General features: G+C 60.8%; 2 protein-coding genes across 5 annotated transcripts; one reads left to right on the top strand and one right to left on the bottom strand.

Annotated features, from left to right (window-relative positions):
• Positions 1-1,531: 1,531 nt before the first annotated feature.
• Positions 1,532-11,571, bottom strand: PRRG3 (proline rich and Gla domain 3). 4 transcript variants are annotated; one of them, XM_041716237.2, is made up of 4 exons: positions 11,449-11,571; positions 8,159-8,200; positions 4,277-4,437; positions 1,532-3,784 (listed from the first exon to the last, which is right to left on the bottom strand). In XM_041716237.2, exons 2-4 carry the CDS (start codon positions 8,163-8,165, stop codon positions 3,245-3,247), a joined length of 708 nt encoding a protein of 235 aa, XP_041572171.2. In that variant the 5' UTR covers positions 8,166-8,200; positions 11,449-11,571; the 3' UTR covers positions 1,532-3,244. The 4 variants fall into 4 exon arrangements, with proteins under 4 accessions (XP_041572171.2, XP_072785369.1, XP_072785367.1 ...); XM_072929268.1 differs by lacking the exon at positions 11,449-11,571 and adding an exon at positions 11,207-11,346; XM_072929266.1 differs by lacking the exon at positions 11,449-11,571 and adding an exon at positions 11,175-11,193.
• A 4,037-nt stretch (positions 11,572-15,608) lies between these two features.
• CLDN2 (claudin 2) lies at positions 15,609-16,943 on the top strand. The gene has a single exon (XM_041716239.2). It carries the CDS (start codon positions 15,782-15,784, stop codon positions 16,475-16,477), a length of 696 nt encoding a protein of 231 aa, XP_041572173.2. The 5' UTR covers positions 15,609-15,781; the 3' UTR covers positions 16,478-16,943.
• Positions 16,944-20,232: the final 3,289 nt, after the last annotated feature.

Raw genomic sequence — 20,232 nt, forward strand, 5'->3', positions numbered from 1 at the left:
GGCCCCCTGGGAATGGACCGGCCCCCCGGGAATGAGCCCGGCCCCCCGGGAATGGGCCCGGCCCCGGTAATGAGCCCGGCCCCCCGGGAATGAGCCCGGCCCCCGGTAATGAACCCAGCCTCTAGTAATGAGCCTGGCCCCCCGGTAATGAACCCAGCCTCTGGTAATGAGCCCGGCCCTCGGTAATGAGCCCGGCCCCCAGGGAATGTGCCCGGCCCCGGGAATGAGCCCGGCCCCGGGAATGGGCCCGGCCCCCCGGGAATGAGCCCGGCCCCTGGAATGAGCCCGGCCCCCCTGGAATGAGCCCGGCCCCCCGGGAATGAGCTCGGCCCCCGGTAATGAGCCCGGCCCCGGTAATGAGCCCGACCCCGGGAATATGCCCGGCCCCGGTAATGAGCCCGGCCCCCCGGGAATGGGCCCGGCCCCCCGGGAATGAGCCCGGCCCCGGGAATGAGCCCGGCCCCCCGGTAATGAGCCCGACCCCCGGTAATGGGCCCGGCCCCCCGGGAATGTGCCCGGCCCCCTGGGAATGGACCGGCCCCCCGGGAATGAGCCCGGCCCCCCGGGAATGGGCCCGGCCCCGGTAATGAGCCCGGCCCCCCGGGAATGAGCCCGGCCCCCGGTAATGAACCCAGCCTCTAGTAATGAGCCTGGCCCCCCGGTAATGAACCCAGCCTCTGGTAATGAGCCCGGCCCTCGGTAATGAGCCCGGCCCCCGGTGTCCAGCCCGGGCCCCGGTATCCAGCCCGGCCCCCTCGGTAATGAGCCCAGCCCCCGGTATCCAGCCCGGCCCCCCGGTAATGAGCCCAGCCCCCGGTGTCCAGCCGGTCCCTCCTCGCTTAAAGCCGCAGCCGGTGATTAACGCGATGGGACGCGTCCTGGTGGCACCTCCGCCGGGAGCCCTCCTGTCCCCGCCCTGCTCAGCCGCGGGTCACAAGGCAGGGATTGCTGTCGCCGGGGGCAGACGCACACCAGGACCTTCCCCGTGTCCCCATGGCCGGGCAGAGCCCGCTGCCCGCAGTGCCCGCAGCCCCCGGGCCGGCACAGCCCCGGGCCGCCCTGTGCCGGAGCTAATCTCTGCCCTCCGCAGCGATAAATGAGCCCTTGGGGATTAAAGGCAGGTTTAAACACTTCTGAATGGGGACAGGGCCCGAGACCTGACCGTAAAATCTGGGTTTGAAAAGACTTAAAATAAATCCCCCGCAGCCCTAGTCTTGCTATTTAAAGGGGATTATCTAAGGGGTTTAGGAGCGCATAGAGGACGGCAGGACAACCTATGCACCTCAGTCCCCTCAGAAAACCTCTCTGCATCTCTCCTGCCGGCAGCTCAGGGCTCGCAGGACACCCGGCCAGGTTTCTCAGAGGGTCACCACACGGCCAGCTGGAGTTCGGGGCTCCAGTTGGATGTGTGGGCTTCACTCCCAAACAGTCCCGTCCTCACTGGGATCGGCCCAGCAGCCGTGGCAGGGGTTAGTGGTGTCACTGTCCCCCACAACACCCTTTGTGGGAAAAAGCCACCCTGTGCCGCTCAGACCGTGAGGGTTTTTTAATAAATACCTTTTTGTTTTTGCACAGAAATATACCAAGTCTTACAGAATACAAACTGCAGGGATAATGACCGAGCATCAAAGACAGAGGATGCGGAGCACCCTTGTGTTTCCCTCCAGTGTTCTCTAGCTCTGGCCCTGACACTCCCTGTCAGCTCTCCCCATAACCCCGACCTGCTAAGGCTGGGCAGGGGACAGACGAGGTGCCAGCATGTCCTGCCCCACGAGCAGCCACGCTGGGCAAGCCTCAGCTCTGGGCTGAGGGCAGCAGCTGCAAGGGCATCACTGGGGCCGGGCGGGATGCAGGCCACTGATGGATGAACAATAGCCTTTTGGTGCTGGTGGAGAGGCTGGTGCTGGGTGAACACCGGGTGGTGGCAGTGCTGGGAGCTTCTGGGGGGTTGGAGGACAACCCTTGTATTAATCCATCAGACATGACTGGGGAAGGACAGCCCCGTTGCCTGGACCCTACAGGGAAAGGGGACACTGATCCCACAGCAAAGCACCTGGCTCTGCCCTGCCCTGGCAACACAACCACGCGAGCAGGCTTGGCCCCGCTCCTGACCTCAAGGCATGGTCTGTGGTCTTGTGGCTCCCACCCCTGTCAGCAGGAGTTCCATGCCACAGCCCTGGACACCAAACACAGCCCAGCCCAGAGGTGACGGGCAGAGCGGGGTCTCGCATTCCACTGAACCTGCTCTGGAAGACAAAGAGCCCCAAAGAGAGGAGCCAGGCAGGGCAGAGAGGTTTAGGGTAGGGAGAGGGGAGGTTTGGCCTGTCTGCAGGCTCCCACCTCTGGGGCAGACACCAGATAGGCCACGCTCCAGGAGAGAGCTGAATCCCCATCACTTAAAGCCACGAGACCACATTCGGCTCGGGGTCAGAGAAGACCCCCTTGGCCAGCTCTGCAGCATCCAGGCCTCCAGCTGCTCAGCACCCACAGGGGGAACGCAGAGAACATCAGGAAAAGGCTCTGCTACTCCAAAGTCACTTACCTCAAGTACAAGACCACCACAAGCCCTTTCTCCCTTTCCAAAGAGATCTAGGAGATCAGAGAGCACCTTCTAGCTGCCCCTCCCTGATCTCCACACAGCAAATACCACTACAAACACCACAGTGTGGACCAGGCTCCCCACTCCCACTTGGCAACAAATCCACATGGGGGAAGCACCATCTCCCCACAGAGCTGGCCCCACCAACTGCAGGGATGGACGAAAATTTGCCACACCAATCCTGCATCTCCATCACCTAATCAGAGCCCTGAGCAGTAGAACAGGGCCCAGTGAGAACATGGGGTGAGGCCGAGCAGCAGCCCAGGGAGGCAGCAAGGCTGCTCTAATCATGGGAAATGTCATGTCTGTTTGAGGGGGAGGTGAGGAAATCAAATGCACCATGGGGTGACCCCCACATTGAGCCAGGAACAAGCTGCTGCTCGGCTCTGGCTGCTACAGCACTTACGTGAGTGGGGAGTGAGGGCAGGACATGGCTGGCTGGCTCCAGAGCCATCCCACAGCCCTGCCTCACCCACCTGGGGACAGCTGTTTTTGGTTAGGAGGGTAAGGCTATTGTGTGATGGCACCAGATTGTACAGGTGAGATGGGGGCCTGGCGAACACCTGAAGGGGGTCCCAGGCACGGCGAAGGGAGGGCGGCTGGGTGAGTGTGAGTGTGTGAGGAGGCAGGAGGGAGGCAGAGCCGCTATTTGCCCGCGGCAGGGGCCGTGGCCACGATCTCTTCGTACTTGGGCGGAGGGTCACTGTAGGAGACGCTGGTCTCCTCGCCGCTGCTGCTGCTCTCCGGGTGGCCCATCACCTCCTCGTAGGAAGGCGGGGGCGTGGCACTGGACAGTCTGGAGAGGACGGACACAGAATGCTCTGGCGGGCACAGGGTGCCGTCCGGCTGGGGGGTGCCCCCGGCTCTGGCATCCCCAGCCCCCCGGCTGCTGGCTTCCCGCTGGCACTGGGTCTCCCCTTGGCTCTGCGACCGCTCCCGGTACACCATGACCCTGGGGAGGCTGCGGCCCGTCCGGCTGGCCAGGTAACGGTTCTGGGCATAGGAAGGGCGGTGGCGCGTGGCCTTTTGCAGCTGGCACCTCCAGATGATGAAGAGGGCGATGACTATGAGAAGAGCCACTCCCAAGAGGGGCACCACCACGTACATAGCGTCAGAGCGCTCCGTGCCGTGCCCGGGGTCCTTGACAGAGTACACAGAGCTGGTGTAGCCTTTCCAGAACTCCATCTGGAACAGAGAAACAACCATCACGTGTTGCAGCTGGGAGAGGGACCCCAACCACCACCAGCAATAATCACCGCCCTGCCCAGGCCAACAAAAGGGACAGCATTTTGGATGTCCCCCATTCCTGAGGCACTGTGGGAGCCAACACAGAAGGACCTGGGAACATGCCTCAATATCCCACAGCAAGCAGGGAAAAATTTATTCCACAGCAAGCCCCACCTAGAGAACCATGGACAACAGCACAGATTTGCCACATGTGCCATGGGAGCGCCTCAACCTGCAGCTGTGGGCAGGGAGTCCTGGCAAAAGCAAGGTGAGGCCATTGCCTGGGAAGGGAAAGCCATGCTAAGAAGTGAAGCCACAACATGCTGCCTGCAGGCAGAAGAGGACAAAGGGAAGAGGAGAGGCTGTCCCCTCGTGCTTTCCCTCTGTCTCCAGCCTGCTGAGGAGTGAGCCCTCCCACATGCACTGGGGAGCGGCGCAGGACAAACGCACCGTCTTCTCCTTGTTCTCAAACACCTCCTTGACCTCCTCATAGCTGCAGACCTCCTCGATGCACTCCCGCTCGATGGTGCCCTGCCGGATCTCCTCCAGGAAGCCATTGGCTCTGGGAAAGCGTTTCAGGAGCGAGTGGGCATTCCTGGCTCCCAAGAACACTGCAACACACAAGGCAGAGACATTCTGAGCAGGGACAGCCCCATACCTGGCCTCTGCCCAGCCAAGCTTTCTGACCCAGCTCCCTGATGCCACATGCATCCCCAACACCAAAACCCCAGGGCAGCAATCACATAGGACAGCAGGTAGGACAGCCAGAGGGGCACAGGACTCTTGGGGTCTGCCCAGAGACAGATGGCACCAGGAGCCCTCCTGTCAGGCCTGAGGTGCTAGAGACATCAGAAGCGGCAGTTGCAGCCACACAGGGCAAGTGAGGAAGAGACAAAAGGCTCCAAAAGTATTTGTTTCCAACCTTCTGCTCCTGATGGATTTAATCTTTCTGCCCCTTTGCTGCAGGGCAAAGGAGATCCCACCAGAAGAGCAAGACCCCACAGGGCTGGGACACAGAGCTCTGCCAGGACACGGGGTGAGCACCAAGAGGGACTCACAGCCCACAGTTCAACAGACTGCTGGAAGCTGCTGCCAGCTGCTCAGGGGTCATGCAAGCTCAGGTGGCATCAAGGACTCTGTTCAGGCCCCAGAGAAACCACTGTCTTCTCCCAGGCCCAGAACAACAAGGGCAAACATCCCCAAAACATAGGGACAGCACAGGGGGATATGAGTCAGGGGCCTGAGCAGCCTCTCCTCCCACAGCATCACATTCTCATCCCCACTGTGTTTTGATGCAGAGGCTCACAAACTCTCCTCTGCTCCCAAAGCCTGGGAGACTCCTCAAGTCTTCCCACAGCACATGCAGTCCTGAAGCCAGATGGAGCAGGAACAGCACCTTCCTGCCTGCACGAGAGACATCAAAGCCCCTCCCGACACCCTGCAGGAGGGACACCTCCGTGGGGTGCAGGAGGCAAGCACCTGCCAGGACCTGCAGCAGCACAGGAGGAAAAGAAGCTGTTTGCTCAGAGGGCAGAAACTTCACACAAAACATGATCCTTCCAGGATCCAAACACGCATTTCATGAATGAGTGTTTCCACAATGCAGTGCAATACACTCAGCTACAGGCTGGTTCCAGCTCTTCGACCAAGCCACAAAACCCTGCTGCTTCCCTTGGGAAGATGAATCAGTTCAGCTGGGTGATCCACAGGAACCTATTTACCTCCTTCACCCTCAGGCTCAGTCTTCCACTGGATCAACAAGGTGAACCCATTCATAGAGCAGCAGCATCAAAGGGGGAGAGAATCTCCCAGCTGACCAGCTTGGTGCTAACAAAATACTGGCTCCACAAGCAAAACAGTCAGTGAAAAGCCACCAACTTCTTTCCTTAGGAACCTTTTGCCAGGGAGAAAGGCAAGTTTCCTTCTGCTTTACCTTCCATGTATCCTGCTGCTGAAACAATACAGCAAGGTATTTGTGAGTATTTGGAAATATCAACAGGGACAAGATCATGGTGTAATAAACAACTACTACTGTGCTACACCAGCCTGGGCTTGGAGGCACTGAGCTGCTTTTGTGTTGTGTAGGTGCATTTTCCCCTTGTGATTTATTAATGCCTTGCTTCTCTGAGAGTTTGCAGAGGGCTGAGCCACTGAGGTGTGAATGAAGAGCAGCATGAATGATGTGAGTCACAGATCTTCCCTCAGAATCGACTTTATTATGCAAACCATTTTTTTTTTTACAAGGACAACCGAAAAAGCATTTTCAAGAGGCACAGAAGGCATCTTGCAGAAGGGCAGGGATCAGCTTGCCTTGGCTTTCACAGTTGAGGAGGGCTATCCTGGCTGGAGAGGGAACAGGCTGGCAGGCTGACCTTGTCTTGAGCCTTTCCAGAAGGAGATGAAATTTTACAAAGACAACATTCATTCTGCAAACGTCCCGCACTTTGCTGGAGAAGTCTGGCCTCACCTCCTTTGCCTCCCACCTTGATCAGGCTGTGGTATAAACTCTCCCCTCCTTGGCACTTGAGCCTGAGACTCGGATTTCAACTTCCTCAGCACATCTTAGAGCAACAAGCTTGGCTGCAGTTCTCACTGTCAGGGTTTTCCATCCCTGCAGAAAGCAGTCACTGGACCCGTTCCCTGCTTTGCCATGCTGAGCTGGCCACTAAGGTAGGAAATAAAAACAGACACACAGGCAGGCAGGTATCAAAAGCACTGTCCCAACTGCAAGCATGCTGTGACAGAGGTGTGTGTTTTTCCCCACATGCAATTTCCTTCAGGGACATAAAAATGGCAGAAGAGCAGAAACTCAGTCACTGCTCCCTCCCCTTGAAAGTGCAAAGAGCTCCCAACATGGCTCAGGACCAGAGCAGGAAAACCACTGGCCCTCAGGAAAGGAGCCCCTCATCTCTACTGGATCCCCAGCTGATATGAAGGGCAGTTAGCCAAGCAGGTCCTGTCCCCAGACCACGGGTGAGGGGACCTGCCAGTGCCCAGCAGCCTCAGTGCTGATCCCCTGTGCCTCTCCAAGCCTCCCCACACCAGCTGGAGAACCGGTGCTCAGGAAAGGTCAGAGCTTTTAGGCAGGGGAAGCAGGAGCAAGGGCTGGGCTCACCTCATCCCTGCCGGGTTTCCTGGGGTGCTGCTGGCCCCCGGAGGACACCACCCCATGTCTCAGCTGCCCTGCTTGGGGGGCACCCTGGGGCTGCTTCTCTGGGGAAGGACTGTGGCTGTGCCTGCAGGGGGACAGCCAGGGATGGCAGGGAGCGTGTGGTGGAGAATCTGCCCATCACCACATCCCCCCCTGCACATCAGGGTCACCATGAAGGAGACACTGTCACCACAGGGGACACCCTCTACCACCAGGACATGCTGGTGAGCCAGCATCTGAGGTCTGGGAAGGAAAAAAGGCAGCAGTGGAGGAAGACAGGGAGCCAGCTGGGCACCCTCCCCATTAACTGAAGATTAAAGCAGCCTTTTAAAAACACTGCCTGAAGATCTCTGCTCCCTCCCGCACCAAGCACAGCACAGATAAAGAAAGAAGGCATACCTGTCATCCCTGGGGTCCTCCTGCTCCCCAGCGTGGCCACTGCCTCCACCTTCACAGCTGGCTCTGGTGACACTCCGAGCAAATCCCGAGATCCCAGACAGATCTCTCCATCTCCCCTTCACTACTGCCGTCCTCCTCAGCTCCCATCACACCGGGGCACGCAGCCTCCGTGCAGGCTGCCCAGGAGAGCCAGGAGAGAGGCTTGAGCCCAGCTCTGGACAGACCACACAGCTCTCTACAGCCTCACCAGGCTCAGCCCATCTTTAGTGCTGGCCCAGCACTGCTCTGGGTGTGCCACAGCGAGCTCAGGGCGGAGCTGAGCTCGGCAGCTTCCACAGAACACAGAGCCCAGTGCCACCAGCCAGCCACACAGGGCACTGTGGCCCCAGGTGGGCACTGCCAGGGTGCCAGCCATGGGCACCAGGAGCACTGTTGATGAGAGATGTCAGCGCAGACAAGCAGCCCAGAGAGCCCTGGGGAGGCCCGTCCTGCACAGCAAGCACCACACAGAGGCAGAAAGGCTGCAGCCCCCGGGTACTCCCGGAGAGGTCAGACCTTCAGCACCTCCTCTCCACTCCCACCTTGCAGAGGGGAGAGAGAAGCACAAGTCAGGCCGGATCTCAGACCTCACCAGGGCCAAAAGCCAATGACAGCTGCTCCCCACAGAGAGCAACATCCCCCAAAATGCACAGGCACCCCTTTCTTGAGAGGAGGCTGTCAAACATCCCCTTCTCTCCTCCAACACCACCAGCACCTCTCCGTCTTGCCTGGGGAGCACTTACTTGCCATGCTGCCTCACTCGGCCAAGGGGGGCTCCTGCCTACCTGCAGGGAAGAAAACAGGAGAGTCACTGACAGCTTCCATTTCCAGCCCAGTTTCAAAGCACAAACCCCTGTTCCCCAGATCAGACTCATGCAGAAAGCATGCTGCTGAGCGCTGGAGCCACGACAGATCCCAGCCCAGCAGTGCCCCTGCAGACAGCCAAGGATTCCAGCTGCCTCCCTGCTCTTCACCTGCCTGGAGGGGCTCAGGGCACCCTCAGCTCCCAGAGTGCTGGGGCAGGTCCCATGGAGAAGCAGGGCCCTTGCAGACCAGCGAAGCGGGAAGGGAAAAACTGGATGAAGGGTAGACCCCATTTCTCACCAGCAGACAGGATGACCTGCATGTCAGAGACTGCTGGGAGCAGCCTGGTGCTCTTCCCCTCCACAAGAGAGTGATGGATACAGGTGAAGCAATCATCTTATTTTAGAGCAACTTCACAGACGTGCCAGTTCTCACTTCTGCAACTCCTACCCACAATCTGGTTGTTGGGCCAAGCTAAGGGCAGCAGCAAGAGTGACAGAGCTGCCTGCACAGCCAGGACAACAGCTCTCCAGCCAGACAAGCACTCTTTGTGCTTCAAAACAAAACTAAACTAAACACAACAGAAGTTCAACAAAGCCCTGCAGAAGCGGAGGATAACTGCTTGTTTTCCATGCTTTTTCTTCTCCCTGTGCTCAATGCCCCTGAGCTGACTATTGCTGTGTGTAACACTTGCTGTGACACCTCTGTCAGGAGACAGAGGGGACAGGACTGCCCCAGCTCCTGCAGGAATTTATTGCAGATGAAGGAGCAAGCATGGTTAGAAACAGCAGGAACTGCGGGACCACATGCTGGTCTCAGGCCCAGGGCTTTAGATATCCACTTATTCCAAAAGCACTTGGATCTGCTGTGCTGGAGTGAGGTCAGGGACAGCACAGAGCTGTTCACAGGGTCAGCAGGGCTGGAAACACAGTTCTCCTTTCACATAAAAGGCAGGCACACAGAAGGGCTGATGCTGCACACCAGCACACCTCACAACAGCCACCTTCCAGTAAACAGAGCACCTCTCCCTGCCAACATCAGCTTTGCTGTGCTTTCCAAGGCTCCTACACCGTAACGTGGCAAGAGGGCATGCAGGCCTGGAGCTGTGTCCAGAGAGAGAAAGCAGCTTCTTCCCAAGTTTGAGTTTGGGAAGCTCAGATTGCAAACCTCATTCTGGAGTTGAAGCAAGAGCGAGGGAAAGCAGCAGAGCACCAGAAGTACACGGGAGAGGTCTGCTGCCTCCAGCACCCCACAGCCCAGTCCTGCTTCTCTGAGCCCTTCTGGAGGATGTGAGAGGCCTCTGGATCCATGAATTCCCCCACAGGCTCTGAGCAGGGACCACCTGACCCACTTCTGCTGTCATCAGTTTTTACAAAGAGACCCAAAGCCCCAGGATAAAAGAAAGCACAGCACAGAGAGCATGCCACAGTTTCCACACAAACCCTCCTTGTTAGGGGCATTCTCCCCCTCTGATGGACAGGAGAACAAAGACACAGAAAGAAGGATATTCTCACATCACACATCAGGCAACAAATTGAATGCTGTTTAATTTAATTTACACTCTTTTACTTTCTTCCATGTATCTGTGTCAATGCACCCGGTGCCACAATCAGGGAGGTGCACACAAGCCTCCGAGCACGAGCAAGGCCGGTGAGAAGGGCAGACGTCCCAGATGCTTATTTTTATTTCCACATGCAAATTCCTGGCCACCTCCCCTGGCTCCAGCGAGCAGGAAAAGCTGGAGCAGCGCACACGCTGACGCCAAGGGGAGCAGCATCCCTCCTGCCCCCACGCAAGCCGAGAGAAGCCTGAAGCTGGAGGCTGACCTAGCAGACGCCCACCCATTCCCGATCCCCCCGCTCCGCTTCCCATCCTCTATAAATACCCCATCGATAGGAGGTTGCTAAGGCAACCGTGAGGAGGCGCGGGGGATGCAGCCATGGGAGTGAGGATGCTGCAGTCGCACATTTGTGTCTCCCCCAGGCTCCCCCCATCTCCGCCCCCGCTCCCGTCACTGCTGCCACAGGAGGAAATCGTGCCGGGAGAAACGGAGCCCGCGGGGACCCGGGGGTCCCACTCCGGGAGGTGGCACGGCCTGGACGGGCTGAGGGTGGCACAGGCACGGGTCGGGGATCACAGCCCCAGTGACGGCGCGCAGGAGGATGCTGACTGTGCCAGCATCACGTAGCCGCCGTGCCAGCGGCTCAGCGGATCCCAGCGATGCTGGGCTCCTCCGTGCCAAGGCGCACGGAGAGGAGAAGAGGCTACACCGGCTACGCTTGAGAGGGCAGAAAGGCTCGCCCTCCCAAAGCAGCCTCCACACCCCACCCTGCTCCCTGGCTGCTCCTCACGCTGCCCTGGCAGCCCCAGCCAGGCCCCTCCGTGCCCAAACCCAACCCCAAATGATCCCCACTGCGCTCAGCTTCCAGAGCCACCCCCGGCAGGGACCCCCAGGTCGTGTCACCCTGCAGCAGGGACCCCCAGCCCACCTGCCCAGCTGTGCAGGGGCTTTCCTGTGCCCTCTCAGCCTCCAGTGCCACCCCACGGCAGCGCCCTCAAGCCTAAGTGTCACCCCACAGCCGAGACCCCCAGCTCCCCTGTGACCCTACAACAGGGACCCCCAGCTCCCCTGTGACCCCACAACAGGGACCCCCAGCTCACCTGTGACCGCACAACAGGGACCCCCAGCTCCCCTGTGACCCCAGAACAGGGACCCCCAGCTCCCCTGTGACCCCACAACAGGGACCCCCAGCTCCCCTGTGACCCCACAACAGGGACCCCCAGCTCCCCTGTGACCCTACAACAGGGACCCCCAGCTCACCTGCCACCCTATAGCAGAGTCCCCCCGCCTCTAGCTCACCTATCACCCTATAGTGGGGTCCCTTCCTCACCTGTCACCCCACAGCGGGGTCCCCCAGCTCACCTGTCACCCCATAAATGGGTCCCCTTCCTCACCTGTCACCCCATAGATGGGTCTCCTTCCTCACCTGTCACCCTACAACAGGGACCGCCGTGTCACCTGTCACCTCACAGCGGGTCCCAGCCCACCTCCCCGGCCGTGCGGGATCTCTCCAGCCCCACCCTCCGCCCCACCGACACGTCCTCCTCGTCTCCGCCGCTGTGCTGTTCGCCACGCGCCCAGCCAGCCCGCCAGTGCCGGGGCTCCCGGCCCCAGCCCGCTGCCCCCGGCCCGGCCCGAGCCGCCCGGCTCCGCGCTCTGCCCCGGTACCTCATGGCGGCCCCGCGCCCGCCGCAGCCGCTCCCTCCCTCCCGCCGCCGGGCAGGGCAGCCAGGCCCCGCCCCCGCCACGCCCCCTCCCGCCCCTCGGCCAATCGCGCGCCTCCGCGCCCCGCGCGCCCCGCCTTCCTCCTGCAATGGGGATTGGGGGGGCGGCAGGGTGGGCGGGGCCAACGCGCCTCCCGCTGCGCGGGACGGATCGACAGCCAATCAGAGCGGGCCGCGCCGGCCGGGAGGGGCCGCGGAGGCCGCTGGGAGTCGTAGTTCTGAGCCCCGCCGAGGTCCCGCGGAGCGCGGGCGCGGCCCGGGCGCGGCCCCGGGGGCTGCCGGAGCTCCGGCGGGCCCGGCCCCGCTGCCGCCCGCAGCGCTGTCTGCCTTCCCCCGCCTGTTGCCTCACGCCGGCCTGCTGAGGCTGCCAGCATTCCGCGGGTGTCCCGCGGTCACATCTCCCGTCGCTTCTTCCTCTTCATCATCCCTCTCTTCTTCCTCCTCCTCCTCCTCGCTGCCCGAGTCCTCATAAAAGAAGAGGGTGGCCTGCACCGGGAAGTTCTCCAGCAGCTTCTCCCCCACGCTGTACAGGTGGTCAAAGGCCTTGGACTTGGGCCAGAGGAGCCTGTGTGGGGAGAGCCGGGGTGAGCCCGCCCGCCGTGCCCGCCGTGCCCGCCCGGGGCCCGGGGCCAGCCACGTACCTGACCGGGTGCTGGAAGAACGGCATCGCTTTGCCGGGACCGCCGTCCCCCTCCGCCGCCCGAGCCTGGGGAGACACAGGCGGGTGGCACCGGGCTCCAATGCCCTGCCCTGCCCGCCGGGCTGGCACGGGGTGCCGCGGCCCGGCAGCTCCCCCGCCTCTGGCATCCACCCCGCACCCCCTGACAGGCTGGCAGCCAGGGTAATCTCTGCCCCGTGCTCCGGAGGGGTGCCCAGGCATCCCGCTAAGGCCCCGAGGAATGCCCAGCCTGGGAACACCCCGGGCTGCGGGGCCCTGTCCCCCGGGGCTCGCCCTGCCCACGGCGGGTGATGCTCCGGGGCAGGCGGGCACGGCACGGCCGTGGGACAAGGGACTCCGCGGGACAAAGTGAGCCTCTGGGGCGACAGGCTGCTTTTCCCCAGCGGGAACCCCACGGGCGTGGGGACAGACACAGCGGGGAGTGCCAAACTCACAGCGTCCATCTCCTGCCGCATCGCGGGTCCCTCCTGGGCTCGGGGCAGCCACGGCCTCCAGAGAGGAAAGGCTCTAGGAGAGAGAGCAGCTTCAGCCCCACAGCCTCACCCGCCCGAGCAGCACCCTCTGTCCCACCCGTGGCCGCTGGGATCAGAGCACCCAGCACCGCACCTCACCCGAACCCGGCTGGAGCTTCCCCAGCCCCACCCTGTACCTTGTCCCTTGCTCCAGCCCCGGGGGTGGGCTGGCACTGGCCATTGGCGCTGGGAGCCCGTGGGCAGTCAGGCAACAGGCAGCAGCTTGCATGGTGGCAGGAGATGCTGTCCCTTCTGACACCGCCGAACCTTGGTGGGGACACATTTATAGCGCAGCCTCGGCCGTGACTCACAAATTCTTTGGGGCAGGGGAAGAGGGGATGGGGCTGTGGGGACAGCAGTGTGAAATTTGTCCCAGTTGTGTAAACAGAGGGCCGGGGGGAGGCTGGGGGCGGAGGGGCTGCGATCTCTGGTGGAAAAGCAAAACACAAAAGGGAAAATTTGGACACCATTTGTGAGAAAATCCCCGGGGGGGAACAGGGGAGGGTAGAGACAATTAACAAGGATGATTAAGTGCTCTTTGTAGCCATTTGCATAAGGGAGGCAGGGGAGATGGGAAAGGGATGGGGAACGGAGGGGTGGCATGATGGGTATGGGATTGGGACAGTGCAATGGGCTGAGTGTTGGGCATGCCATGGGCACAGTGTGCTGGGCTTGTGTTGGGGACAGCACAAAGGGCATGGTGAGGAGACTGTTGGGCTACAGTGGTGGCAAGCACAGAGGCACCAGGCGGCAGCTGATAGCTCCAGAGAGGCTCAAGAGCAGACGGGGAGGGAGGACCCGTGGCAGGGATGGACCCCAGGCACTATCAGGGCAATGGTCTTGCTCAGGCATCCATGGCCCATCACCCCAGGGAGCTGCCAGATCCCATTTCCACAGATGGGAGAACAACCACTTACCAGTGTTCCCTGCCCTTTCCTTTGAGTTTTTGAGATGTGGGCCACCCCAGGAGGTACAGAAAAGCTCCTCGATGTGAGGGTGCAAGGCTGATGCAGCCCCTGGCTCCAGCAGGGCCACTCATCCCATCCCTGCCCACTGCTCCTGCCCAAGCACTCAGAGAAAAGTGCCACTGGCAGTCACCTCCTGCTCCTGGGAGAGTTTCAGTTTGGGACAAGGAAAGAAAATAGCAAATGGTCCCTGCTGTAGCTCTGCTATCAGCATCCAAACATCACTGTCCAAACGCTGGCCGGACCCTGCTCAGCTCCAAGCACAATTTGTCACCAGAGGCCCTCCCTGCCCCTCTCCATCTGTGGCAGCCGGTGAGCAGGAGGGGGCACAGGGCCAGCACAGCTCTCATTACCTTCCCCATTTGCTCCTCATTTGGGCCAGTAGTCTTACAACAACAAACCCCGTGGAGGACAAGCAGGGCAGGAAGAGTAAACCAAAAGTTCAGGCTGAGGAGTGGGGAGCTCAACCTGCTGGTGTTTCACTGCCCCTCAAACCCCAATACAGGCAGGACAGCCCAGAGTGGACACATGGATGGTGGCACAGTCACATGCTGTCCAGAAGGATGACAGCAAGCCTCAAACCTGAACCCATTAGGTGAACCTACCCCAATAATTCATAGACAACCAGCAAAGCGAGGCATCCCAGCTCCCCAGTCCTTCCCGACACCCAAAGGGTTTAATTCTGATCTGCAATAAGCCTCTGATCCAGGAGATTTGCAGGTGGATTGTGCAAAGCTGTAGCTGAACAAGCACTGAACAGCCCTGGCTGCTCACCCTGCCCCAGGCAGCCACCTCCAGTCCTGGGTGACCCCCGGCTGCACCACCCCGGGTCCCCCCCTGCACCTCCAGCCCCCTCCGTAAGTACCACAGAGCTCCCTCCCTCCCTCCCTCCCTCACCTTTCTGCCGGCACCCTGAGCACCCTGAGCGCCCTGAGCACCCCAGGTGTTTCTTTTCCAGCAGCTGAGATGGTGTGGGAGGTCTTGGTTAGAGCACAGGAGAGGAGACAGACAGCTGGGAAACTTTGGTGCCAAGCACTGGAGGTGGCTGGGGGTAACAGGAGCAGGGGAGGCCCTGGGTGGTGGCAGCACGCTCAGCCAGGAGCGTTCCCAGGGACAGGGAGGCCACTGGCCGCCGTGCCGGGGCTCAGCCCGGTTTCGCAAGGCACCACAGAAGGAGGAATTTTTAAACAAAGCAGAGGGAAAACAAACCAACCCTTTCCACCACCTCTGCCAACCCCCCCTGCCTGTGTACAGGGCTGTGGGCAGGAGGTGGCACTGACACAAAGTCCCAGCATGAGCTGCACCCCGAGCTGCTCACCCCTCCACAGGACAGGTCACCCCGCTTGGCTGGTGAAGCATCCCAAAGGAGATGCCAGCCCTGATGTAATTCTGCCCTCTGTGGGCCTCCAGGCTCTCCTGGGGATGCAGGTGTCACTGTCACATGCATCCCTCTTCGTCCTTGTCCCCAGCAGCACAGAAAGGCCGATATCCATGGCTCAGTCTCAGGTGGCCATGTCCCTTTGTCCCAAAGGAGCCTCAGCAGCTCGGGGTGGGTCGTGAGTGACTGCAGATGCCTTGGGTGAGCCCCACGCAGATGGGTATGAGGAGCCATCCCCTCTCCTCAGCTGGGGGATCTTTGGGTTTACCACCTGAAGTCACCTCCAGCGAGTCCCAGATAAGATGGTGCAGCCATGGCTTTTCGGCTTCCTCAGAAGACAAGGGAGCTGGAGGAAGGCAGCGGGCACTTTTCCCCAGCAGAGCTGGCTCTCCATCCTGCCCGCGGCGTCAGTGCAGGGGAGGGCTTTGGCGTCCTTCCTGGGCAGCGCTGCTCTGCCCCCGGAGCCCGGCTGGGGAGATAGCGGGGGTGAAAGGGCGCCTGGCGCTCCCCCACGGGCTTGGGTCAATCGTTAATCGGGGAGGGATTGAGGGATTGTTTCCCCTCCCGCAGGTAACCTCCCCGCGCTCCCACCCCGCACAAAACCAGCACCCCGGCAGCGGGGTGGAGCTGCAGTGCTGCGAGCAGAGCCTCTCCCAGGGCCATGGGAACGTGAGCGCACGGGAGGGACCTGGGCCACAACCGCCAGCCTTGGCCAGGCGACAGAGCGACAGCCAGCCCCCACCATGGTGTCCATGGGGCTCCAGCTGCTGGGCTACGCCGTGGCCTTCCTGGGCTACATCGGCACGCTGACGGCCACGCTGCTGCCCAGCTGGAAGACCAGCTCCTACATCGGCTCCAGCATCGTGACGGCCATCAGCTTCACCAAGGGGCTGTGGATGGAGTGCGCCACGTACAGCACGGGCATCACCCAGTGCGACATCTACAGCTCCCTGCTCAACCTGCCCGCCGACATCCAGGCGGCCCAAGCGCTCATGGTGAGCTCCTGCGCCGTGTCCTCCCTGGCCTGCCTGCTCTCCGTCGTGGGCATGAGGTGCACCGTCTTCAGCCAGGGCTCGCCGGGCAAGGACCGGGTGGCCGTGGCGGGCGGCGCGGTCTTCGTCCTCGGGGGGCTGCTCTGCTTCATCCCGCTGGTGTGGAACATCCACGTGGTGCTGCGGGATTTCCGCAACCCCGTCATCCCCGACAGCATGAAGTTCGAGCTCGGGGAGGCTCTTTACCTCGGCATCATCTCCTCCCTGCTCTCCCTCGTCGGCGGCTTGATCCTCTGCACCTCCTGCCCTGCCCGGGACACCACCACCGCCTACTCCAGCGCCTACCAGCCCCAGCTGCTGGCGAGCAAGAGCTCCCGGCCCTCTGTCAGCCAGGTGCAGAAAACCAAGAGTGAAGTCAATTCCTACAACCTGACGGGATACGTGTAGTGGCTGCAGGGGGAACCAGGCTGGCACCTCTCCCGGCTCCCCAGAGCGTCCGGGCTGGCACCGAGGGAACGCGGTAAGAGCAGAGGGCACGGTGGCATCGCCCGTGCTCAGCCCTCTCATGTGCTTGGGGGGCTGACCCCGCTCTCTCCCTGGGATTTTGAGAGCCTTGTGACTGCTTGGAGATCCCAGCTGGTGGCTTACACCGGTGAACAGCCCTGAATCCGGCTTCTGTTCTTTACCCCGCGCTGCCAGCTCGCAGGCAGCTCCTGGCACGGCGGGAGCCCAGCCTGCAGCCCCAGTGAACCTGCCTGGAAAGGGGAGGGGGCCTGTGGCCCCAGGGACCGGCTGCTGGCCATGCAGGCATCCCAGCAGGGTCAAGGGCATGTGCGTGGGTCTGCAGTCGCTGCTGGGGGGGGTTGAGTGCTGGTTGCAAACCGATGTCGCAATAAATACATCTTTCTAGCCAGACTGTATCCAGGCTTTTCTCTGGCACCGAGGGGCCAGCAGGAAGCTGGGGAGGGGGCCAAGGTGTGAAAGGTGCCCCTGGCCCTTGCTCTGGCCTGCCTCCCCCACCCCACAGCGGATGGCTTTGTCACCCGGGAGCCCAGGCAGGTGGGAGCACTGCTGAGGGGGAGGAGGGCCACTCCCTGGCACAGTTTGTCCCTGGGCACCACGCTGGGAGGTTGCCACGCACCACTACTGCCAGGGTGCCAGCAGGGACATGCAGAACTCCCTGTGGGATAATAGCAGGCAGCACCTTCCTTCTGTCCCCCAGCCCTTCTTGCTTCCAGAAGTGCAGGTGTGATAAGATTGGGATGCCCACAGGGGGATTCACTGCCCCTGTGTGTGGCACACCCAGGTCCCCAGGTGGTGTGCAACCCTGGCATTCTCACGTCCCCATCCCAGTGAGCACTGGAACTCCTGAGGCAAACATGATCCCAAGGACCAGAGGCAGCTCCCAGCTCTGGTGGAGTCTGAGCAGCCCAGCTCAGCTGCAGAGAGGCCTCACAGGCAGGTCCTGAGCCCCCAGGTCCTTGAAGGGTCTGGTTTTGAGAGAAAAATGCCACCAGTGAGACACTGGAGAGCTGCAAGGGATGGGCAGGCAGGAGCCAAGTGTGTGGAGGGACAGGCTGCCTGGCTGCAGGGGAACAGCAGCAGGACATCCACACAGGCTGCTGGTGGCACTGGGGGATGCTGGCACATGCCAGGCCATGGCAGGAGAGGAGGTGCAGGCAGCCCAGCCCCACAGCCCACCAGGGAGCAAGAATGTTTTAATCCATCTGCTGTACCACCGCCCCACGTGAGAGAACCCCAGCTCTGCTGTGCCACAGCACAGGGCCACCCAGAGACCACCTTGTCCCCCAGGGAGCAGGAGGCCTTGGTCTACCTGCTGACCCCTCATAAAGCAATTTAGATTAGGGCATGGAGAGGAAGGGACCATGTCCTCCACTCGAACGTCACCACCGTCACCCTTGCACCAGTGAAATCATGTTTGCTGTGGGGTTAACACACTCCTGATAACGCTGGGCCACCCTTTCTCCCCTCCTCAGAGAGAAGGAGCTACAGAGGACCCATCCCCAGGGTGACACTCGCTCATGGGACCAAGGTGGATCTCAAGGCAAGGGCCAGTGTCCCCATTTCCATGGCCAAGGGACAAAGCACAAAGCACAGTGTCAACCCTGGACCAGCTGAGTTATTTATTCCTGCCCTGGGGAAAAGAGTGCCCTGGGGCGTGCAAGAGGCTTAACCCACTGGTGCAGTCCCCCAGGAGATGTTGCAAGTTCTAAGGGTCCTTTGGCCATAAATGTTTTTTTTTTCTGGGCAGCTGGTGGAGAGAGTGGGAGAGAAAATAGTTGGCACAAAAAGTCACACCTTAAAGAGGAGAAATTCCTGGGCACTGGGTCCTCACCCCTCGCCTCCCACCCCTGTCTGCAGGCAGAGGCCGTGCTAATTAAACAAAGGGGCATTTGAAACACTCAGAGCTTGATTGGTGCTGGGCTTATTAATGCTTTAATTCAAGGAGCAGAAGGGAAGCTTCCCCCAGAAGGAGAAAGGCAGCTGGCACAGGCAGAGGCAGGCAGGGCTCAGAGCTGGGGGACAGGAACACCCATCACACTGGAACAGGGACCAGTTCCCCAGGCCCCTGGGCCACCAGCCCTGCCACGGGCACCCCTGCATTAAGCAGTGGGTGGGTTCAGCGAGGGGAACGTTTCTCCCCTCCAGCTTTCCTGGCCTTTACGTGAATGCAGCCAAAGGTGTGAAACTTGGCTACAGGGCAAGGCAGGCTGACACTGATTTTCCACTCGGGAAGGGGAGGGGAGGACACTGTGTGCACAGCTGTGGTGGCAGTGGTTATCTCTGCATCACGCAATAGCCATGCTCCTCATCATTGATAAAGGTTCCTGAGGGCAGCCTGGACTGGGCCAGGCTGGGGACAGAGAGAACAGGAGCCCAGCCTGTCTCAGGGGCAGCTGTGCTGAGGCTGAGCGTGAGTGAAGGGATGGAGCCCACCAGCACAGCACAGAGCCAGCCCCTCAAATGGCCTCCTGCCCCTCACCAGCTCCATGGCAAAAGCTGAGGGTGCTCCAGGATTCCCTGCAGGAAAGGCACAGGGGAGCACAGCCAAGGTCAGGGCAAGGTGGGGGAAGCAGGGGTGGGAAGAGGGCGGGCTGGGGAAGGGCTCTCTGCATCTCAAGCCCTTGCCTTGCTGGTGTGGTGCAGTGGGGAGCCTTGCAGCCCTCACTGGAGGGCCAGGCTGCAGTGACTAATCCCCTGCCATAAGGAAATTAGTCGTTCCCCCCTCCTCTTCTCCCTCTGGATGATGCCTCGATGGAAGGAACAGGGCAATAAAATACTAATGTGCCCTTATCTTCAAAAGTGATAGAGGCACTATGAACACTCAGTACACCCCAACCTGAGATCAGGGACTGCAACCTCATCGACTGGTCACAAGAAACGTGCTGAAAGTCACAACTTCTTCTTCCAAAGAGGGAACAACACAGCACATCTCCACAGGCCCTGCATCCAGCCCTTGCCCACCGAGCACTGCCCCAGGTGCAAGCAGAGCCTCTTCTCATGCAGAGCACTGGGCAGGCATGCCCAGGTAAAAAAGGGCACAGGTTTGCCCTAGACCCACCAGGATCACACACCTCCTGCCTCCCTGGAGCCTCCAGCAAGCAGAGCTCCTTCTGGCATTCCCAACCCTCTGCTCATCTCTGCCTAGCACAGCTGAGCTGAAGCAGCAGCAAATAATCCATGCAAGCTCTCTGGGGAGTGTCAGGCCAGCTCTGCCCACAGCCCCCAGGAATTGCTCAGATAGGAGAGATGGGAGGGGGAAGGATATTCAGGCCAGGTTCCTGATGGGCCAAGACACTTGGAAAGGAGCAGCACATTCCTCCACCCTCTTCCCCAGCCACAGCACACTCCCAGCTGCCTCCCACGCCGTGCCACAGCCTCCTGCCCCTCAGCAAGCCAGGGCTGATATGGAAGATTGCCCAGGGCTTTGCAGCAGCATTTTCAGGAGCAGCAGAGGATGCACAACAATAGGGGCTGCTCCCGGAGACCCCAAATCCTGACTGCCAGGCTGGGCTCAAGTCACGCACTGCCAGGAATGGGAGAGGCATTCCCTGCCCCAGCCATGCCCCTGAGCCCAGGAAAGAGCCCCAGGGATTCACCTCTGGGTATCTGAGTGCTCAGCTGGCAATTGCATTCACAGTTCACCTCCAAAGGCTCCCTGCCCTCCTGGAGCTGTGGGG

The sequence above is a fragment of the Taeniopygia guttata genome, chromosome 4A (assembly GCF_048771995.1).
Source record: "Taeniopygia guttata chromosome 4A, bTaeGut7.mat, whole genome shotgun sequence".
Taxonomy (NCBI): Eukaryota; Metazoa; Chordata; class Aves; order Passeriformes; family Estrildidae; genus Taeniopygia; species Taeniopygia guttata.

Excerpts from the sequence above, each read along its gene's own strand:
- CLDN2 (XM_041716239.2), top strand. The coding sequence starts at position 15,782 with ATGGTGTCCATGGGGCTCCAGCTGCTGGGCTACGCCGTGGCCTTCCTG.
- PRRG3 (XM_041716237.2), bottom strand. Across the intron at positions 3,785-4,276 it reads TTGAGAACAAGGAGAAGACG|ATGGAGTTCTGGAAAGGCTA; the intron begins GTGCGTTTGTCC and ends TCTCTGTTCCAG.